The following is an 18810-nucleotide window of genomic DNA, read 5'->3' as shown; positions in this document are numbered from 1 at the left end:
AGGAAGACAAGAGAACCAGCGAACTTCTTCTCAGGAAGACCAGAGAACCAGAAAGTAAAAACTGTCAAAAACTGTTACTCTCTCTCTCCAATTCTCCTTTGCCTCTGCATGGCTGATTTATCCTTCTGTGTCATGAAGGACTGGTTATTTCTGCTTCTCATTAATACACATTTTCTCCAATACCATAGTGAATGCGCTTCACACAGTAATCTAATCTTACTTTAGAATCCTGCTTAAAATTCTTGTCAAAACATTGTTGCCATAAAACATTGTTTCTATTAAATAAGTTAATTTAAGTCTATACTTTAATCCAACAGTATAACAGATGTCCACAATATCTAATATTTGTATGTTCAAATTTTTAATATTTTCTATGTCTTCTATGCTAAAAAAAGAAATACATTTCAAATAGCCTCCACATTGTTTTCCACTTATTATTTCAGCTGTTATTATAGCAGGAAGAAAAGTCTTTACCATTTATATAGACCATTTTGTATTTCCTTTTTAAAGAAAACATTTATCCTTAAGATTAGTGAAAGTTCAGTGCTGATTTAAGTATCAGATGACTTTAAGAATGCTGAAAACATTAGATATTTGTCTTTATGTTCAGTATACTTTGTTTTTAAATGTCTTAGCAGTGATTATCCCTCATACTTATTTTAATGACTAATACAAGAAACAATATACACTAAGGGTGAGATACATTTTGTGATTTAATAGTGAATCTATATTTATAATTCACATAGTTTATATCTCTGTACCTGGAACACAGTGGGTACAGAGTACACTCTTCCTTTCTTTTTTCTTTCTTCAGTGAATGAATAGTGATGTAAGTATTTGGGAAAAGTACTGAGATATTCAGTTAACCTGAAATTCAGTTAATTATCATTTTGTATACATTTGGTTTTCCTACTTCCTCTGATGTACAGACTCTGAAGTCATGGTTAATAGCAACACATTTGTGTTGCTATCATTAATCCAGAATCCACAAAGAAATATAGGAAACAACTACATATTACATTTAATTTGAAAGCTTTGAGATTAGGCAGTTTACTTAGATAGAATCAATCTACCACAAGGAGGCAAAAGCTCATTTTCATGTTTCTGATAACCAGAAGTGTGAAAAGCATCAGTTATTAAAATTACTTGACAATTTCAAGGCTATGTCTTTTCACTGTTGAACACTTACAAGTCTGGCAATGATTTTCTGTGGGTCCCCAGCATCGGCCAGTGCAGGACTTATGGCAACGTCCACCTGTAGAACAGCAGAAAGCACATGTGTATTATAATCTTTCACTCTGACTAGGAGTTAAGACCTCAAAGGAAACATTCTTGCCCCTTTATGAGGAGTTTTAATTCACACTAGAGTTGAAACATAGCTCATAAAATGCCCATTTAAGTAGCAAAATCTGAATGTCAAATACATGTGAAGCAGAAATACAATCTCTTGATATTCAAAATCCTCTCATCTCATTTTATAAGAAAAGGAAATACAGAATCTGTAAATGTTCCTACATAGTCAGAAGTAAATATTTACATGAAATGAGTTTCACTTCAACTATTGAATACTTTTATTCTATTGATCTATATCCTACTTGATATAATTTCAAAAGTTCAGGGCTTACTGATACCAACAGATGTTAAGGATTAAATCAATAGTTAAAAAGAAATTGAAGTCTATGAAAACAAGAATATATTACAAACATGATAAACCGTCAGAAAAAAAAGGTTTTATATATAATTTAGATTATCTTTTTTTTGTCAAAGGTCTATTGTGTCTTTTTAAAATTTTTTATTGAAATATAGTTGATTGACAATGTTAGTTTCAGGTGTACAGCAAAGAGATTCAGTTATACAAATATATGTATATATATACATATGTATGTATGTGTCTGTGTGTATATATATATATATACATATATATATATATATATATTCTTTTTTTACATTCTCTTCCATTATAGGTTGTTACAAGATATTGAGTATAGTTCCCTGCACTATACAGTAGGTCCTTGTTGGATATCTATTTTATATACAGTAGTATGTATATTTTAATCCCAAACTCCTAATTTATCCCTCCCCCTCTTTCCCCTTGGGTAACCGTAAGTTTGCACTGTCTTTTTAAAAATTTCTTTATTGAAGTATACTTGATGTACAATATTAATAAGTTTCAGGTGTACATCACAATGATTCACAATTTTTAAAGGTTATATTCCATTTATAGTTATGACATAATATTAGCTATATTCCTGAGGAGGAGGTCATTAAGAGGTTGTGACTGCCAGTTGACCTGTGAGCTGAACCCAGGCAATCAGAGGCTTCTCACCCCCTCCCTTGTCCTTGAAATATATGTCCCTCCAACTAATCCCATGCTAGCAGCTGTTTCAAGGACATAGCCTGGAGAGAGTAAGGTGTTGCTGAGACCATCTGGACTGAATAAGTGACTGAATTTAGTTAGGACCCCTACACAAACTTTTAAGACTCTGGCAGGTGGATGCTGAGATCTACTCACGTTGCTGTTGCCCAAGACAAATCTCATAAATAAGTTCCCTTGCTTATTAAACCTGTCGCCTACTAATCTGGAGTGGGCTGCCTCTTTCTTCTGTCTCTCCTTGTCCTTTAGGTACAGGGGCCAATTTGCAAACCAACATCTTTATATAAGTATTTCAAGCATTTAAAACAGCTAATTTTTTAGGAATCTTAATTTCAATTATTTTATATCCTCTTCTAAAAATTTTACTGATACTACCTTCATTATCAAATATCAGCCTTTATTTCCTATAGTCTCATTTTCCTTTTAACGATGATGCTACTATGGGTATTTGCCTCAGCAAATACAGTTGTCCCACAGAGAAATTCCCTACAATCTCAACAAAAGAATATTAGCTAGAAGAAATAATGTTTAATGACTTTCTTTGAAGTTTGCAGCTGAATTTCATAGGCTTACTCCAAATTTTTGTGAGTACAAGGATATGGAATGGGCTCATTTTTAGGGACAAGTGGACATGAAAATCTATCAAAGACTAAAGTTTTCTATAACAAAGTTCTTATTAAACCTTGTCTGTTAATTTTCTAATATAAATTGTGAACGAGTACATGCCTATTCAAGTTGTTTATTTTAAAATAGTTAACTTCACTGTAAAAATTATGGAATAAGGTTATATCAAAAGTTTCCATCTTTCCTTGACCCAGTTTTTTTTTTTTTTTTTTTTTTCGGTACTGTTGTGGCCTCTCCCGTTGTGGAGCACGGGCTCCGGACGCGCAGGCTCAGCGACCATGGCTCACGGGCCCAGCCGCTCTGCGGCATGTGGGATCTTCCCGGACTGGGGCACGAACCCATGTCCCCTGCATCGGCAGGCGGACCCCCAACCACTGCGCCACCAGGGAAGCCCCCCTTGACCCAGTTTTTAACTCTTCCTCTTGGAAGTTCTTACAACTTGGGCAGCTTTTTTCTGTTGTTTGTCTTAGTCTCTCCTTCTGAGACTGACTGAATGAACCTAGTATGTTAAACGCTTTCACAGTTAAGGGACAGATTCAGCAGACACCCTTTCTCAGGCTAAACCTCAGACCATCCTACCGGTCTACTCTTCTGCAAGTGAACAGTACTATTTCCAAGTTAATATAACACTTAAGCTCAGTCCCAGCCACCTTCTTAAAAGCATCTAGATCCTGGCCTCAATGGGGTTTATTTAAAGCAATTCTGTTTGTGAAGCACTGAGGCTGACATCACAAGCGTATAATATCCTGTCACTCTGCCATCTGTTTATTTAGATCCAAACACATTATAACTACATAATGCAAGCTCATTCTAGCTGACAGGAAAAGGACTCCATCTGGCTTGAACAATATAACTTTAATCAGTGATAATGATAATTATTATTAAAAACCTACCGGAGTTCTTTTGTATAAAGCTAATAAATCTAAACTGATTTATACCAGAGGAAATTAGAAAGGACTGTGAGACAAAATGGAAAGCAGTGCAAACTTTTTCTGAATACAAACTTTTTATGAGAAAGTAGCTAATGTTAATGTGTTTCTTTAGGTGTGTTAAAATCCTTTAAATCGACCCATTAAGTAGTCTGTTAATTGAAGATATCTGAAGCAGAGGACGATCTACCATTTAATCTATGACTTCTCTAATTGGGTTTGGGCCTAATAAAATATTTAGCTTTATTTATGGTTGCCAAACAACTATCTGTAGCTGTTAATAAAAAAATGCTGAGTAACATTAGACATTTTAAAACTTCAATGATTCCCTTTAATTGGATTACATATTTTTTTACCTTCTTATTCTTGCAGTTTCAATTTACCATCTCAAGACCTACTCTCATATCTAATAGAAAAAGAAATATTACTAGAAATTTTGTTTACAATTCTTGCCAAAGTATCATAGCGAGACCCACCTAGTTGGGCACAAGTTAAATAGTGTCCGCACAAACACAGAACGCTTAAATAATTTAACCTTGTCTAAATGCTGTGAAGAGATTTCATTTGTTAGTTTCCATTTTTCATTTATATAAAAGTAGAAATATCAATTACGTCTATAACAGGAAGCCGACAACTGTTTCTTCTCTGGGATTTTACTCAGACTTATATTCCCTCCACCCCTTTTGAAAACCAAAAGGAGGTGATTGCTTGGCCCACACACTTCAGAGTTCTGTCATGACAAGTGTGCTGGAGGACCGTGAATTGAATGTGCCTCAGTTAATGGCTGCTCCTTCTGGCCTGCCCTTCATTTCACTGTCTCTAGGGCTTTGAGGGTTTTGGAATCTGCTCAGGCACTCAGTTCAGTTTTGGTCTTCAAAACTGTGTGATACACGGCACTTGGGCTAACACTATTTTCACTGAATTGTTGCAATTAACTAAATGTCAAAGTATCTGACCAAGATCTCTGCCTACAATGATGTATTTCTGAATTAATGCATTTTTCACACTTTCACACCTGCAACCTTGGTTTGATTCTTGCAGACAATTGAATAGTGTAGTTTTTTTTGCTTTTTGTTTTTTTGGCGGTACACGGGACTCTCACTGTTGTGGCCTCTCCCGTTGTGGAGCACAGGCTCCGGACGAGCAGACTCAGCGGCCATGGCTCACGGGCCCAGCCGCTCCGCGGCACGTGGGATCTTCCCGGACCGGGGCACGAACCCATGTCCCCTGCATCGGCAGGCAGACTCTCAACAACCGTGCCACCAGGGAAGCCCTGAATAGTGTAGTTTTAATGGGCTACAATGTTTAATATTTTTAAAAATCTGGTTTTAGCGTTTTGTTCCCAACATTTCTGCTGCACAAAAGCGTTTCCTTAGTAATTATTAATCTCGAATTGGAAAAAAAAATTCTACAAACTTTCTTTCTTACCTTCCTTCCATCCATCTATCCATAAGTATTTCTTGAGTACCATCTGTATCTGTGTATCAGGAACTATGTTACATATCGGAGGTAAGCTGAAACAGACATGGTTACTATTCTAAGAGAATTCAGAATTAATTCAGCATTATTCTGAAAGGAAAAGGTTTTGACTACTCTATATATAATGTTCACCCTCCATGTGTTTAATGAAAGAAGGTGATAAATCTGAATTTTCAACAGTCCCCTAGCTCAGGAAGGAAGAGTTGGACAAAGCCACGTTGAGCTGGACCGTTTCCAATTTAATGCCTGGTAGCTCCAAAGTCTACTGTATTCCTTATATGTGATTTATCTATGTGACATCTAAAATGAGATCTACCCAGAGCATTTCAGTGGAGAGGATAAACATGGCCTCTGAAGGGTCCCTTGTGCGTCTCCTAACAGGAAGGGAAATATTTTAACTGTGGCTCAATAGATACCTTACTGGGAACTTTCTTCCGGTCCTCGGTTCTCGGGTATGCAGTACCTCAGGAGGCCTGATTTCACGGGGAAAAGAGACTGTATATGTAAATAATTTTTAGTGTCACTTAGCTTTATAACCTACTTCTCTAGTAGAGTGTTTTTTAAAATGAGGACAGGAAAAAGAGGAATTAGTCAGATACTAGCCTATGTAAATGGGAGAAACATTTTGGGGCACTGAGACTTTGCCAATGCTGTCCAAATCTGCTTATTTCCATGTTTCAATCTACTACATCATTTTTTTTCATTATTTATTGTGATAATTCTTTTAAAACTATTTGAGAAAATACACCACTTAAAAATAAGAATCTGACATTTCCATTCAGCTTAGTGATAGCATAGTTATTTAAATTAATATTTCTACCTCCTGTCAATCTGACCCAATTGAAGATCTTAACTATAGAATAAAACAAAAATTTAAACAAATATTTGTCACCTTAACAGCTAATTTTAAAAAATAAGCGCTGATTATTGCATTATATGCATTATATTGCATTATTTCAATTCACAGGCAATCGCCTCTGACAATGCATTATTCATCATAGAAGTTAGCAAACATAGCTAAGTTCATCTTTTATGCTTGTCCAGCAGATATTACTAAAAATGTAGCTCTTGTATTTTTTTTTAAGGAGCTAGAGTCCCTGAGCCACTTTGATAATTTTAAGAGTCATAAAATCATGCTGGAAGTTTTGCTTTTATTTGGAACTGCCTGACAGCAGAGATGGGATTTAATATGTACCTCTGTACTGCTTTCTGCAAGTAATATGCCAGGACAGTTGAAGAGTTACAAAATATAAAGTCACTGACAACCATAAATGATTATATCCTCAAACTGCCTCTAGTTAAAGGTGATGAAGTTACATCCCTGGATTCTTCTTTCAATTCTTTTAAAAGCTGGCATTCTTGACCTCTTAACACTACATTTACTGGGGAAGAGTGAGAGAACAGTATCTTTTTTATGACCACGAATTTTAAAAAAGGGAAGTGGAACATTTTTGAAAGTCTACACTAAACCAGCTCCTGTTCTTGGCCAGACAATAAAAAGATGAATAAGTCAGTGTCCTGCCCTCGAGGAGCTTTCAAGGACCAGGAAATAGGCAGAAATATAGGCAAATAATTATAATAATCAAAACATAGGTATGCGTAAAGTAGAGAAAAAAGATTAAAAAAAAAAAAAACACTCTCCAGAGGGGATGGGCATTTCAAATGGGCTTGGATATCTTGTTTGCCCCGTAGAGAAGGGGAGGGAAGAAAAGTTCCAGGCTGAAAGATTAACCGAAGCAACAACACAGAGGCACGGATGAGCACAACTCTTTGGGACCATAATGAATACTTTATGGTTCCTTGAGCAGTTTGCACAGAAACAGCTGTTGAAGTATGAGCTTACAAAGTGTCTTGAAAGTCTTGGTTGGTGTTTACTCTGTACAGGTATTATGGTGTAGGTCAAGGTTTTTGAGCTTTGAATTGATGTGGTTTGACCTGCAAGGTAGAAGAGGGTGTCAGGGTATGCTTCCTAAAAGTTAGTGTTGACACTTGAGTACCTTGTGCAAAATGCTGATTTTATAGTCTGCAATGAGGTATAGGAATCCATATTTATAAAAAGCAATCCCAGGGATTCTAATGATAATGTTTCCAAGACAACAAAGCATATATTAAAAAAAATAATGGTTTGGCATATAATTCCAAACTCTATTAACATTATGGCCATATTTTGTGACAATTAGATCTGATCAGATGCTTGTTGACCAAACGTACAGAATTAAACAGTGTAAAAATCTAGCAGTCTCTCATTTCTCAGTGTTTACTCTGACTTGTGAATATATTTCCATCAATTTGCATTTTCTTTTCCCCCAGGAGTCCTAGAAAATACATAGTTTTTATTTTCAATTTTAAATTATTATGAATCACCCATATGATAGTAAAGTCGCAACATGATTCCAGCAAATGATATATTAGTAGGGTTAATAATATTAATGTAAGGTGGAATTGTTTTTTTTTATCAGATGTTAAACTTCCCTTATTCTTACCCGACAGTTCTCATTGTTATGTGTTTATTCATCCTCACACTTTTGTCCTGTAAATTGAGCTTACATTTTCTTCTAGTCTTAATCAATCTTCCTATATTATCTATGATTTGAAAGTGAATTATTGAATGGAAACTTTACTGTTATACTGTGGGACTCGAGGGACATTGTTCCAGCTAATGATTAAGAACTCTCCAGACAACAGGGGCTTCTTAGACAATGGGTGAATTTCCAGGATGTCCGGCCCCCTTCTGAGAAGGAGGGAGATAAACAAAATGTAAAAAAGGTATCTGTCAAAGAACCAATCAGGAAGCCTGGGGCAGGTTTCCTCTCTGGTCCGAACAGAGGCTAAGAACCTATCATTAAAAATCACAATTGAATCCACACTTTGCATAACAGGAAATTGAGACCTATAAAAATACATGTTCACGCCCTGGGGGGGTTCTTTCTTCGGCCTCCTGCGTGAGGACCAAGGAACCCCGGTGCACCGGCCTTCAATAAACCTCTTGCGTTTTGCATCGGCTTCCGACTCTTGTTGTTTCCTGGGCGAGTCGAAACTCCTAGGAGACCGCGAAGGTCTAACAATACATTTTGCTGTTCAGAAAAAAGATGGGCAGGTATTTTCACTAACTAGAAAGACGAATTTAAAAATTAAATATATATATATATGTGGAATTTTTCATCTAGCAGTAAATTAAATCAAGAATTAGTTGTTTAAAATGTTTTACTAATCACTGTATTGAAAAAGAAATAAGTAATATCAACCTCATTGTTATTCATTTCAAGAAATCTAAAGCCAAAGGATTGAGAGGAGCATATATGATCATGTGATCAAGATTAATTTTGATCAAATATATCAAGTTTAGTCTGCAGCACTTCTATCCACCCTTTCCTCAAAGGCTCAGCAACCTAGGACTAATCTGTGACTGCCAGAGCACACAGTAGCTCCAAGCCCAGTACCACTTCAGATAGGACTACAGAGAAATAGCTGATAGACTAACAGTTAATGTGGCACACAGAATTGTGCAAAAGTTTGAAAGTACTGAGCCTACTGAGTAAATTTTCATTTCTTCTGAGGCCTTCTGTAAACACAAATCAATCTAGAGTAGATATGGTAATAGCAGAAACCCCAGGTACAAAACCTATAAGAGTGCCATTTTTCGGACTTCCCTGGTGGTGCAGTGATTAAAAATCCACCTGCCAATGTAGGGACACGGGTTCGATCCCTGGTCCAGGAAGATTCCACATGCCGCAGAGCAACTAAGCCCATGTGCCACAACTACTGAGCCTGTGCTCTAGAGCCCACAAGCCACAGCTACTGAGCTCGCGTGCCACGACTACTGAAGTCCGCGTGCCTAGAGCCATGCTCCGCAGCAAGAGAAGCCACTGCAATGAGAAGCCCATGCACTGCAACGAAGAGTAGCCCCCGCTCGCCGCAACTAGAGAAAGTCCACGCACAGCACTGAAGACTCAACGCAACAAAAAATAAAATAAAATAAAATAATAAATTAATTAAATAAAAGAATGCCATTTTCAAAACCTCTTAAATCATATATAAGGGTAAACAGGTACTCTATTAACATGCTGAGTTTCGATGTTTCTACCTATAGATTCAAGGAGAACGGCGAGATCTATACAAATTTCAGTGTCAAAAAGAAATTTGATGATAACCAATTTAAAACTTAAAATTGTTACTTATCGCTTACATCTACAGCCTCATGTGATCATAAGAGTGACTGACAGAAATGACATTAACATACTAAAGGAATTGTATTTCTCATTGAATATAAAGATCTGATATAATGCTGTCTATATTACTATTCCATACCTTCTATACTTCTCCCAGCATACCTTCAAACTCCTGAAAGCTAACAGAGACAAACTTCAAAGAGAATAACAAAGGGGCCAAATACTTTTGTAAAAGTCATACTATCAGCAAAACAATTTGACTCAAATTATAAGAAAAAAATTAAATTTTTTTCCTGAAAAACTGGAAGATTTCATATTTGATACCGTCAAACATTTCTTTCAAATCAAGCAATTAGAAAGCATTAATTATCACTGTTCATAGCTGTGAGCACAGAGTAGAATATAGGAATTCCACCCACTGAGGAACATAATTATCTCCGATCAATGTCAAATGTATTTCTAAAACATATGAATAAGAGGTATGAACAGACTGGGGAACCTTACCAGCAGACTTAATATATTAAGACCTGTCTGCTGTCTGCAACCAACTACAGTGATAAGAATAGGTAGATTTATGAGCACTTATGATGAACCAGCCAGGGCCACCAAAAACAGCCAAGAGCATACTTCAGAGTGTAGTCTATCTAGATGATACTCCCTTGAAGGTCTGCAGTGTACAGCCTGTTCAGCCTTATGTGGTGGTAGCCCTTTCAGGAACATTCTAAGAACTTTATGTATATTAACTCAAATACCCTAATAGGCTGATACTCTCCAAAATTTATATGTCCAGCCCAGACCATGTGCAAACAGGTTCATACTTCGAACTGTCTATGAAATATCAATATCTGTATGATTAGCAGGCCTTTAAATATTTACATGTCCAAAAATTAATCCCTGATCTTCCCACCCCACCAAAAAAATTATCACTGTAAAGCCTTCTCCGTCTCAGTCAATGGCAGCACAACCCTTCCAGAGGCTCATGTTAGACAGTTTGAAGTCATTCTCAGCAACCCTTTTTCTCTCACATCCCAGATCCAAATTCATTAGCATATCCAGTTGACCCTAACTTCAAAATATATCTGGTGTCCAGTAATTTCCCACCACCTCCACCACTAAGCCACTGTCATCTCTTGCTTGGATTAATGAAATAACCTCCTAACTTGTGTCCTAGTTTCCCCTCTGGATCCTTTACAGTCTCCTCTCAATATATTAGCCAGTGTGATGTTCTTAGACTAGCTCAAATCCCAATAACTTCCTGTCTCTCTCAGACTAATAGTCAAAGTCCATTACAATGGTCTTCAAGACACTAGAATACTTGGTTCTCTCCTTCTTGCCTCCATAACCTTACCTCCTGGCTCACTCCTCTCACTCTCACTCCTGCTGTTTCTAGGACATAAACTAGGTGCATGACCCACTTAGGGTCCCTTCTGTTTTACTTCCCTGGACCTCTCTTTCTCTGATAGCTTGCAGTCAGATGGTTCACCTGCTTTCTTGCTTTTCTTAGATGCCACTTCTCAGTGAGGTCTTCTCTTACCCACACTATTTGCATTAAATATTTCAGATGGATTTGCTAGATTTTATTTCTAACACATGTTCAAATTAAAGTGCTATAAAATGAAAAGTGTAAAAGAAGAAAATAAATATCATGCATAAACTTTGCACTTTGGTGTTTTTCATTTTTTTGAAGTATATATAATTGTTTTGAAGTTAATATAATAATCTATATAGTTTTGTAACATTCTATTTTCACTCTATATTTTATCCTATACAGTTTCAAGTGATGTTAAATAAATGTCATTATTTTTTGGGTGGATTTACCTCCCATCATACAGACAAACTAAAATTCAATTAACTTTTTTGCTTTATGGAATACTTAGGAGGTGCAGGAGATGAATATATATATTTTTAAATGAAAATACACATTAAGAAAATATCACTAATTTCATGTCATATTTTAAAGATTTAAAGGTCATGGAGGGACAATTTGGATATCAGAAGGAACTTGACTATGTCTTTCTTTATATACTTCTGGAAAACATTGATGGAATCTGGAACAGACGTTTGGATCTGTAGATGACTGGCACATGTATCAGAACATTTGATAAAAGGATTGATGGGGCTTCCCTGGTGGAGCAGCGGTTGGGAGTCTGCCTGCCTGCTGCGGAGCGGCTGGGCCCGTGAGCCATGGCCGCTGAGCCTGCGCGTCCGGAGCCTGTGCTCCACAACGGGAGAGGCCACAACGGTGAGAGGCCCGCGTACCGCAAAAAAAAAAAAAAAGACTGATGTCCTGGAAGGCTTAGATTGATCTACTGGTTCTAGTGGTGTGTCAAAGGCCTCTGTACATATCTATCATATTTGACCTTTTAATCACTGAGTTGGATAAAACAATGAAATATGCTTACCATTTTTGAAAATGACACAAATCTGGACGAAGCAGTGCTTGCTCATACACAGGATAACGGTTCAGATTTTAAAAGCACTTGGTAGGCAAAATGAGTCAAAAGTAACAGCAAGAAATTTAAAAGAATCAGTGTAAAATTCCTGCATTTATGGTTTTAAATCAGTATTTCATGTGAATATCAACAGACAGATATACACATAACACGGAGTCTATCTGGCATGGGACAGGTAAGAATTTCAATTCTCACTCTGTTACTGTGTCATTCCTTAGTCAGGTTAGTTAACTTCTCTATTTTTTTTTTTAAGTGTTCATCTTATACATGGAGGCTTACACTATGTTGCATAATCCAATCTAGACATCATCATCAGCAACATCATCAAACTTACCACATCATCTACCATTTATTGAGCACTTTCTATGTTCTAACTAGTAGACTAAGGGCTTTCCACATAGTATCTCATTTAATTTACACAATAACATTATAAATACTATTATTTGTTCCATTTTATAGGTAAGAAAAGAGAAAGCAGCCTTTAAATGGAAAAAGAGACTACTCCCTTTACAGCATGTCAGAACTTTTTATACTTAGCATATTTGCTTGTCAAGAGTCTTTGTTCCTGCCCATTTTTAAATTTCTAACTGACATTTACTTTGCTTCTATTATTTTTTTTAATTAAGGTTCAACTAGAAATGGGGCTAAAATAAGTGTCAATTAAATATAAACACATTTTAGCAATTGGCAGTTATAATTGTAATAGGAAATTATACCCCTGGTTGAGAGAAGATAAAATATTTAAAAATACTGTTATTTAAAAATGCTCTTTCATACACAACCAATTTACAATTTTGTCATTTACTGCTCTAAGAGTCATATATATGCTGGTAAATGCAGAAAACATGAGCTTTGATATCACTTTTATCTGCATTCAGTTTTAGTTATTTACAATTAGTGGGACCTTAGGCAACAAACTGTACCTAAAAGCTGACTTTCCTCATTTATAAAATATAGATGATAATACTTACTATATATGTTAGGAGTGATTAAGTGGAATGGCATATGCAAAGTGCCTGGCACATCATAAGCTTCAATCAATGTTAGTTCCGTTTTCCCTCCCTCACAACGCTGTATATAAAAACATAAAGAAAAACAAAGTGAGACAAAGAGATGGAGACAGTCAGCAGAGGTGACACGGTAGACAAATGAAGTAACCTGGAGACAGAAGCATTTATGCAGAGTTGAAATGATCACTAAGGTACCACAGTCAAGCTATAGGAAAGAGGGAGGATGTGAAATCTTAGGAACTTTGACAGGCTCGGCAGACAGGGACAGTGGGTTTCAGAGGTCTCTGCATGCTTCAGCAAAGTTTGAGAAGCCATAGTCTCAGCAGGAATGTTACTAATAATCCAAATGCAGTGAAATTTCACTCTGCTACTGAATATTTCACTCTTGAATATTTCGTTTAGTTGCATAAAGGAAGGGAAAGAGAACAGAGACTATTTCAAGGTATGTGACAGAAAGAGAAACCCATGGTGGCAAAATACTTTGGATTACTGTATCCCTTAACCCTCATCTGTGAGTTCTCTAGCCAGAGGTTCTAATGGATCCCTGAGGAACCATAAACATGCACATGTTCAGTTTGTGAGTGGTCTCACATTTGAGAAGCATGGTTCAACAGCCAAAATTCACATAAAAGAACTTTACTCCTCTCAAAGGGTATTTTAAATGGGATCCAAAGCATTGCCCATGGCCACGATTCTAAATATTTTCTCAACTCTCACTCTCTGAAGTGTCTCATTCACCACAACCCCATCTTTCAAGTTCTCTCTCTCTCTCTCTCTCCATGCCTTTTCCCATCACAAAACTTTCATCTTCCTACTCTCCGCCATTGTATCATTATTATGGCATTGATTGACTTAGCCATTCTCCCTAAATAGTTTTTATCCCATCCAGCTCTCTGGTTAAATGATTTTCTGCCCATTTTTTAATGCACTTATATCCTAAGTGTGCAATGCAACATTCTAGGAGGACTTTGTGTGTGTGTGTGTGTGTGTGTGTGTGTGTGTGTGTGTGTGTGTGTGTGTGTCTGGAGGTGTGAGGGACAGTTTGGTCCAGTGTGCTGGAAATATCAGGCTGGCAGACACGGAATGTTTGAGCAGGTGGGAAAGCAAGGCCTCAAATATTCCCACATTTGTCATTTATATCCTGTCAGAGTAGTCATTACTTGAGAAGCGATGTACTGGTTCTACAGCACCATGAACATTACAAAATTCCCAATATCTGTGTGTGGCATGGTCTCCAAGAGCAGCCTGTTTTCATCTGGCTTCTACTTGACAGCTCCAAGAATAGACCTGTCTCCTCTATGAATTAACAAGAAATAGGCATTATCAAGGGAAAACTGAAATGGATGAAATTATTACAAGCTCCTTAAGGGAAGAAACCATTTTGTGTCCACAGTTCCTAACAGTACTCAAAACAGAGTAGGCTTCCCATATCAAATAACCCAACATTTTCTTTACTACGAGACCAATATCTTCACACTATAGTGATAACCCAGCTTCTTCCACCCTGAGTAAAATTTGAAAGGTCTTATAATGTCTGTGGTTTGAGACTTTATAATTATGGCTGGGGCCATTAATCTTGTGGCCTCCTTTTTTTTTATTATATCTGAGATTGAGACTGAGTTTTTGTTACAGATTGCTAGCCTGCAGCAGTCAGTTGGGGAAATGAGACATCACTGAGACAGATAACAAAGAAAACTAGGTAACAAATTGGAAAAGATTAGGTAGATTCATGGCACTATATTAAACAAACTCTTTGAGGTATAACAGCCAGAAGTCTCAGCTTATGTTCCTACCATTCTTTCATCTGCCAAAAGGACTTAGCTGTTTTTATACACATATATTTTTTCCTCCCCCAAGTCCTCACACTTAAAATCAAAACAATCGCATTAACAAAGAGGCACATTTCTAAAATGCCACTGTAAGCCTACGGAATGAAAATGTGATTTGAAAATTGATGAAGGTTATAAGAAAGTGACCCAAAAGGCATTACAGTAAGTAATAAGCCTAAAATGTCTTGGCATAAAATGTTTTCATTAAGTTGCCTTTGAAGTTCACACACAAAAACTACAACTCAAGATTAATGGATTTATAATATACTTTTAAAATAGTATTCCATCAACAAGATATTTCAGTGGAGTCTCTTGTTGATGTACTACTAGATAGATCTGGAAACTGATCCATTATTTATAGAAAAAAATATAAATGATTTGTAAACTACTGCATATATATCTATTGTTTTCCTTTGCAACGTCCTCATCAGCTGGCCTATTAAAGAGTTAGTCATAGTTTAGATATAATGCAACTTTATCATGTAGCAGGCATCATTCTAAGCTACTTATTTCTCATGACAACCTTAGAAGGAAAATATTACTACAGATGAGGAAGCTGAGTCCTGAGAAGCTTAATAACTTGCCCAAGATCATACAGTAAGTGATAGACCTGGGATTAGAGCCCAGAAATACAGGTTCCAGATTACACACCCTTAACCAATATAATTAAGTTTCTTATTTCTGTTAACAGATACAAGAATAGAATAGTCATGTTGGACAAAGGAGGACAGAGCACACAAAATAGATTAAAACACACATAGGAAGACAAACTTTAACTTTGTCCCAATAAGGCCTGGTTTTGATAGGATTAGAGCAAATACTGAGTAAGTTCAATGGATTTTAGGAGGTCAAGAAACCAGTAGGCAAGGATGTTGAATGAGATCATTAACACATACTTATTGAATTATGGTTTTCTCAGGGAATATGCCCAGTAGTGGGATTGCTGGGTCATAGAGTAGTTCTATTTTTAGTTTTTTAAGGAAACTCCATATTGTTTTGTGTAGTGGTCGTATCAGTTTACATTCCCACCAACAGTGCAGGAGGGCTCCCTTTTCATCACACCCTTTCCAGCATTTACTGTTTCTAGATTTTTTGATAATGGCCATTCTGACTGGTGTGAGGTGATATCTCTTATAGTTTTGATTTGCATTTCTCTAATAATGAGTGATGTTGAGCATCTTTTCATGTGCCTCTTGCCCATCTGTATGTCTTCCTTGGTGAAATGTCTATTTAAGTCTTCCACCCATTTTTTAATTGGATTGTTTGTTTTTTTGATATTGAGCTCCATTAGCTGTTTGTATATTTTGGAGATTAAACTTTTGTCTGTTGTTTCCTTTGCAAATATTTTCTCCCATTCTGAGGGTTGTCCTTTTGTCTTTTCCTAAGATGGGGCGAAGTGAGAGTAGCACTGACATATACACACGACGGAATGTAAAACAGATAGCTACTGGGAAGCAGCAGCATAGCACAGGGAGATCAGCTCAGTGCTTTGCGATGACCTAGAGGGGTGGGACAGGGAGGATGGGAAGGAGGCTCAAGAGGGAGGGGATATGGGGACATGTGTATGCATATGGCTGATTCACTTTGGTGTACAACAGAGACTAACACAGTATTGTGAAGCAATTATACTCCAATAAAGAGCTATTAAAGGTGCAAAAAAATGCATATTGATTCAAAGTCACCTAGGGAATGGCTTGCACGGAGTTAAACGATGATTTGGGGTCACTTGCTAAAATCTTTGAGGTACCTGAGGAACAAGCAGTATTTAGCAGATGACTTCAATGAGCAGGGTGGAGGGGGTACTACAAGTGGATGTGAAGAGCATTAAAAATGGTGTCCTTCCCCAACCCACTTTGCATCCCCACAGAGTCAGAGGCATATTTACTTATAAATGGTGATGGGGAGCTAAGAGAAGGCTTTTCACAGTCCCCAGCATTAGGATAGGATACAGAATAAGCAGTGCTTCACAGGAGGAGCAAATCTCAGTTATAAACACTAAAAATGTTAACAACAACTAACATTTATTGAGCACTTACTATGTGGCAGGCATTGCTTTAAAAATTTTCATTTATTATCTCAGTTAATTATCACGTGAGAAAAATGCAGGATAAAGGAGCTAAGCAATGACAGTTAAGAAATTACAGTTAGAAGAAACTCTTGGAGTCAAGATTCAAACTCATGTAGAAACCCAGAGCTTGAGCTCAGTCACTAGGCTACCATCTGAGGCAAAGAAGCAGAAGAATAATTGTGCAAAGAGAATGAAGATGCAGGGGGCTTTGCTCTGGAGTAGGGTTAGGTAAAAGCTTTTAAAAGGTAGGAAAAGAAGGGAGAGAAAGAACAATAATATCTAATTTTTCTCTACGATTATCCATTCAAATATTTTTTGCGGCGGGCCTCTCACTGTTGTGGCCTCTCCCATTGTGGAGCACAGGCTGCGGACGCACAGGCTCAGTGGCCATGGCTCATGGGCCTAGCCATTCCGCGGCATGTGGGATCTTCCCAGACCGGGGCACAAACCCGTGTCCCCTGCATCGGCAGGCGGACTCAACCACTGCACCACCAGGGAAGCCCCATTCAAATATTTTTAAAGTAACATATATTCTTACTCTAAATTAAGTTACTATCGATGAAACAATGTTTCGTGTTTTTTTTTTTTCTCCCTCAGATAAAATGTCTGGGTCCACTGTGTGGATTAGTAGAAATAATTTATTATTTCATAAGAACGTTACAAAACTGCATGATATTAATTTATCTTTCTCTACGGATTCAAACAGGAAGATCCCTGTCAGTTACACAACCATAAGGAACTTCACACGTGTATTTATTCCACTAAAAATACACTGCAAATTTTGTCAATAAAATATTTGATATTTAAAATTATGCAACTAAATAAAATTTAGAAATGAAGAAGTGTTGGATATCCAACATTTTATTGCTTTTAAAAATCTTTTAGGGGGCTTCCGGGAAGATGGCGGAAGAGTAAGACGCGGAGATCACCTTCCTCCCCACAGATACACCAGAAATACATCTACACGTGGAACAACTCCTACAGAACACCTACTGAACGCTGGCAGAAGACCTCAGACCTCCCAAAAGGCAAGAACCCCCCCCCCCCCCCCACGAACCTGGGTAGGGCAAAAGAAAAAAGAATAAACAGAGACAAAAGGATAGGGACGGGACCTGCACCAGTGGGAGGGATCCGTGAAGGAGGAAAGGTTTCCAAACACTAGGAAGCCCCTTCGCAGGCGGAGACTGCAGGTGGTGGAGGGGGAAAGCTTCGGTGCCGCGGCGGAGAGAACAGCAACAGGGGTGCGGAGGGCAAAGAGGAGAGATTCCCGCACAGAGGATCAGGGCCAACCGGCACTCACCAGCCCGAGAGGCTTGTTTGCTCACCCGCCGGGGCGGGCAGGGCTGGGAGTTAAGGCTCGGGCTTCGGTCGGAGCGCCGGGAGAGGCCTGGGGTTGGCGGCGTGAACACAGCCTGCAGAGGATTAGTGCGCCATGGCTAGCCGGGAGGGAGTCCGGGGAAAAGTCTGGACCTGCTGAAGAGGCAAGAGACTTTTTCTTACCTCTTTGTTTCCTGGTGTGCGAAGAGAGGGGATTAAGAGCGCTGCTTAAAGGAGCTCCAGAGACGGGCGCGAGCCGCGGCTAAAAGCGCCGACCCCAGAGACGGGCATGAGACGCTAAGGCTGCTGCTGCCGCCACCAAGAAGCCTGTGTGTGAGCACAGGTCACTATCCACACCCCCCTTCCGGGGAGCCTGTGCAGCCCACCACTGCCAGGGTCCCGGGATCCAGGGACAACTCCCCTAGGAGAACGCACGGCGCACCTCAGGCTGGTGCAACGTCACGCCAGCCTCTGCCGCCGCAGGCCCGCCCCCGCACTCCGTGCCCCTCCCTCCCCCCGGGCCTGGGTGAGCCAGAGCCCACGAATCAGCGGCTCCTT

At 38.2% G+C, this 18810-nt stretch overlaps 1 protein-coding gene across 1 annotated transcript in view; it reads right to left on the bottom strand.

Annotated features, from left to right (window-relative positions):
• Positions 1 to 18810, bottom strand: part of ERBB4 (erb-b2 receptor tyrosine kinase 4) — a 675494-nt gene that overhangs the window by 333048 nt on the left and 323636 nt on the right. Inside the window, exon 4 of the mRNA XM_033859813.2 lies at positions 1190 to 1255. Coding sequence (XP_033715704.2) covers positions 1190 to 1255 — 66 coding nt within the window. The remainder of the gene's footprint in view (positions 1 to 1189; positions 1256 to 18810) is intronic.

The sequence above is a fragment of the Tursiops truncatus genome, chromosome 7, assembly GCF_011762595.2.
Source record: "Tursiops truncatus isolate mTurTru1 chromosome 7, mTurTru1.mat.Y, whole genome shotgun sequence".
NCBI classification, from domain to species: Eukaryota; Metazoa; Chordata; class Mammalia; order Artiodactyla; family Delphinidae; genus Tursiops; species Tursiops truncatus.
This window is presented reverse-complemented; position numbering and strand designations above follow the sequence as displayed.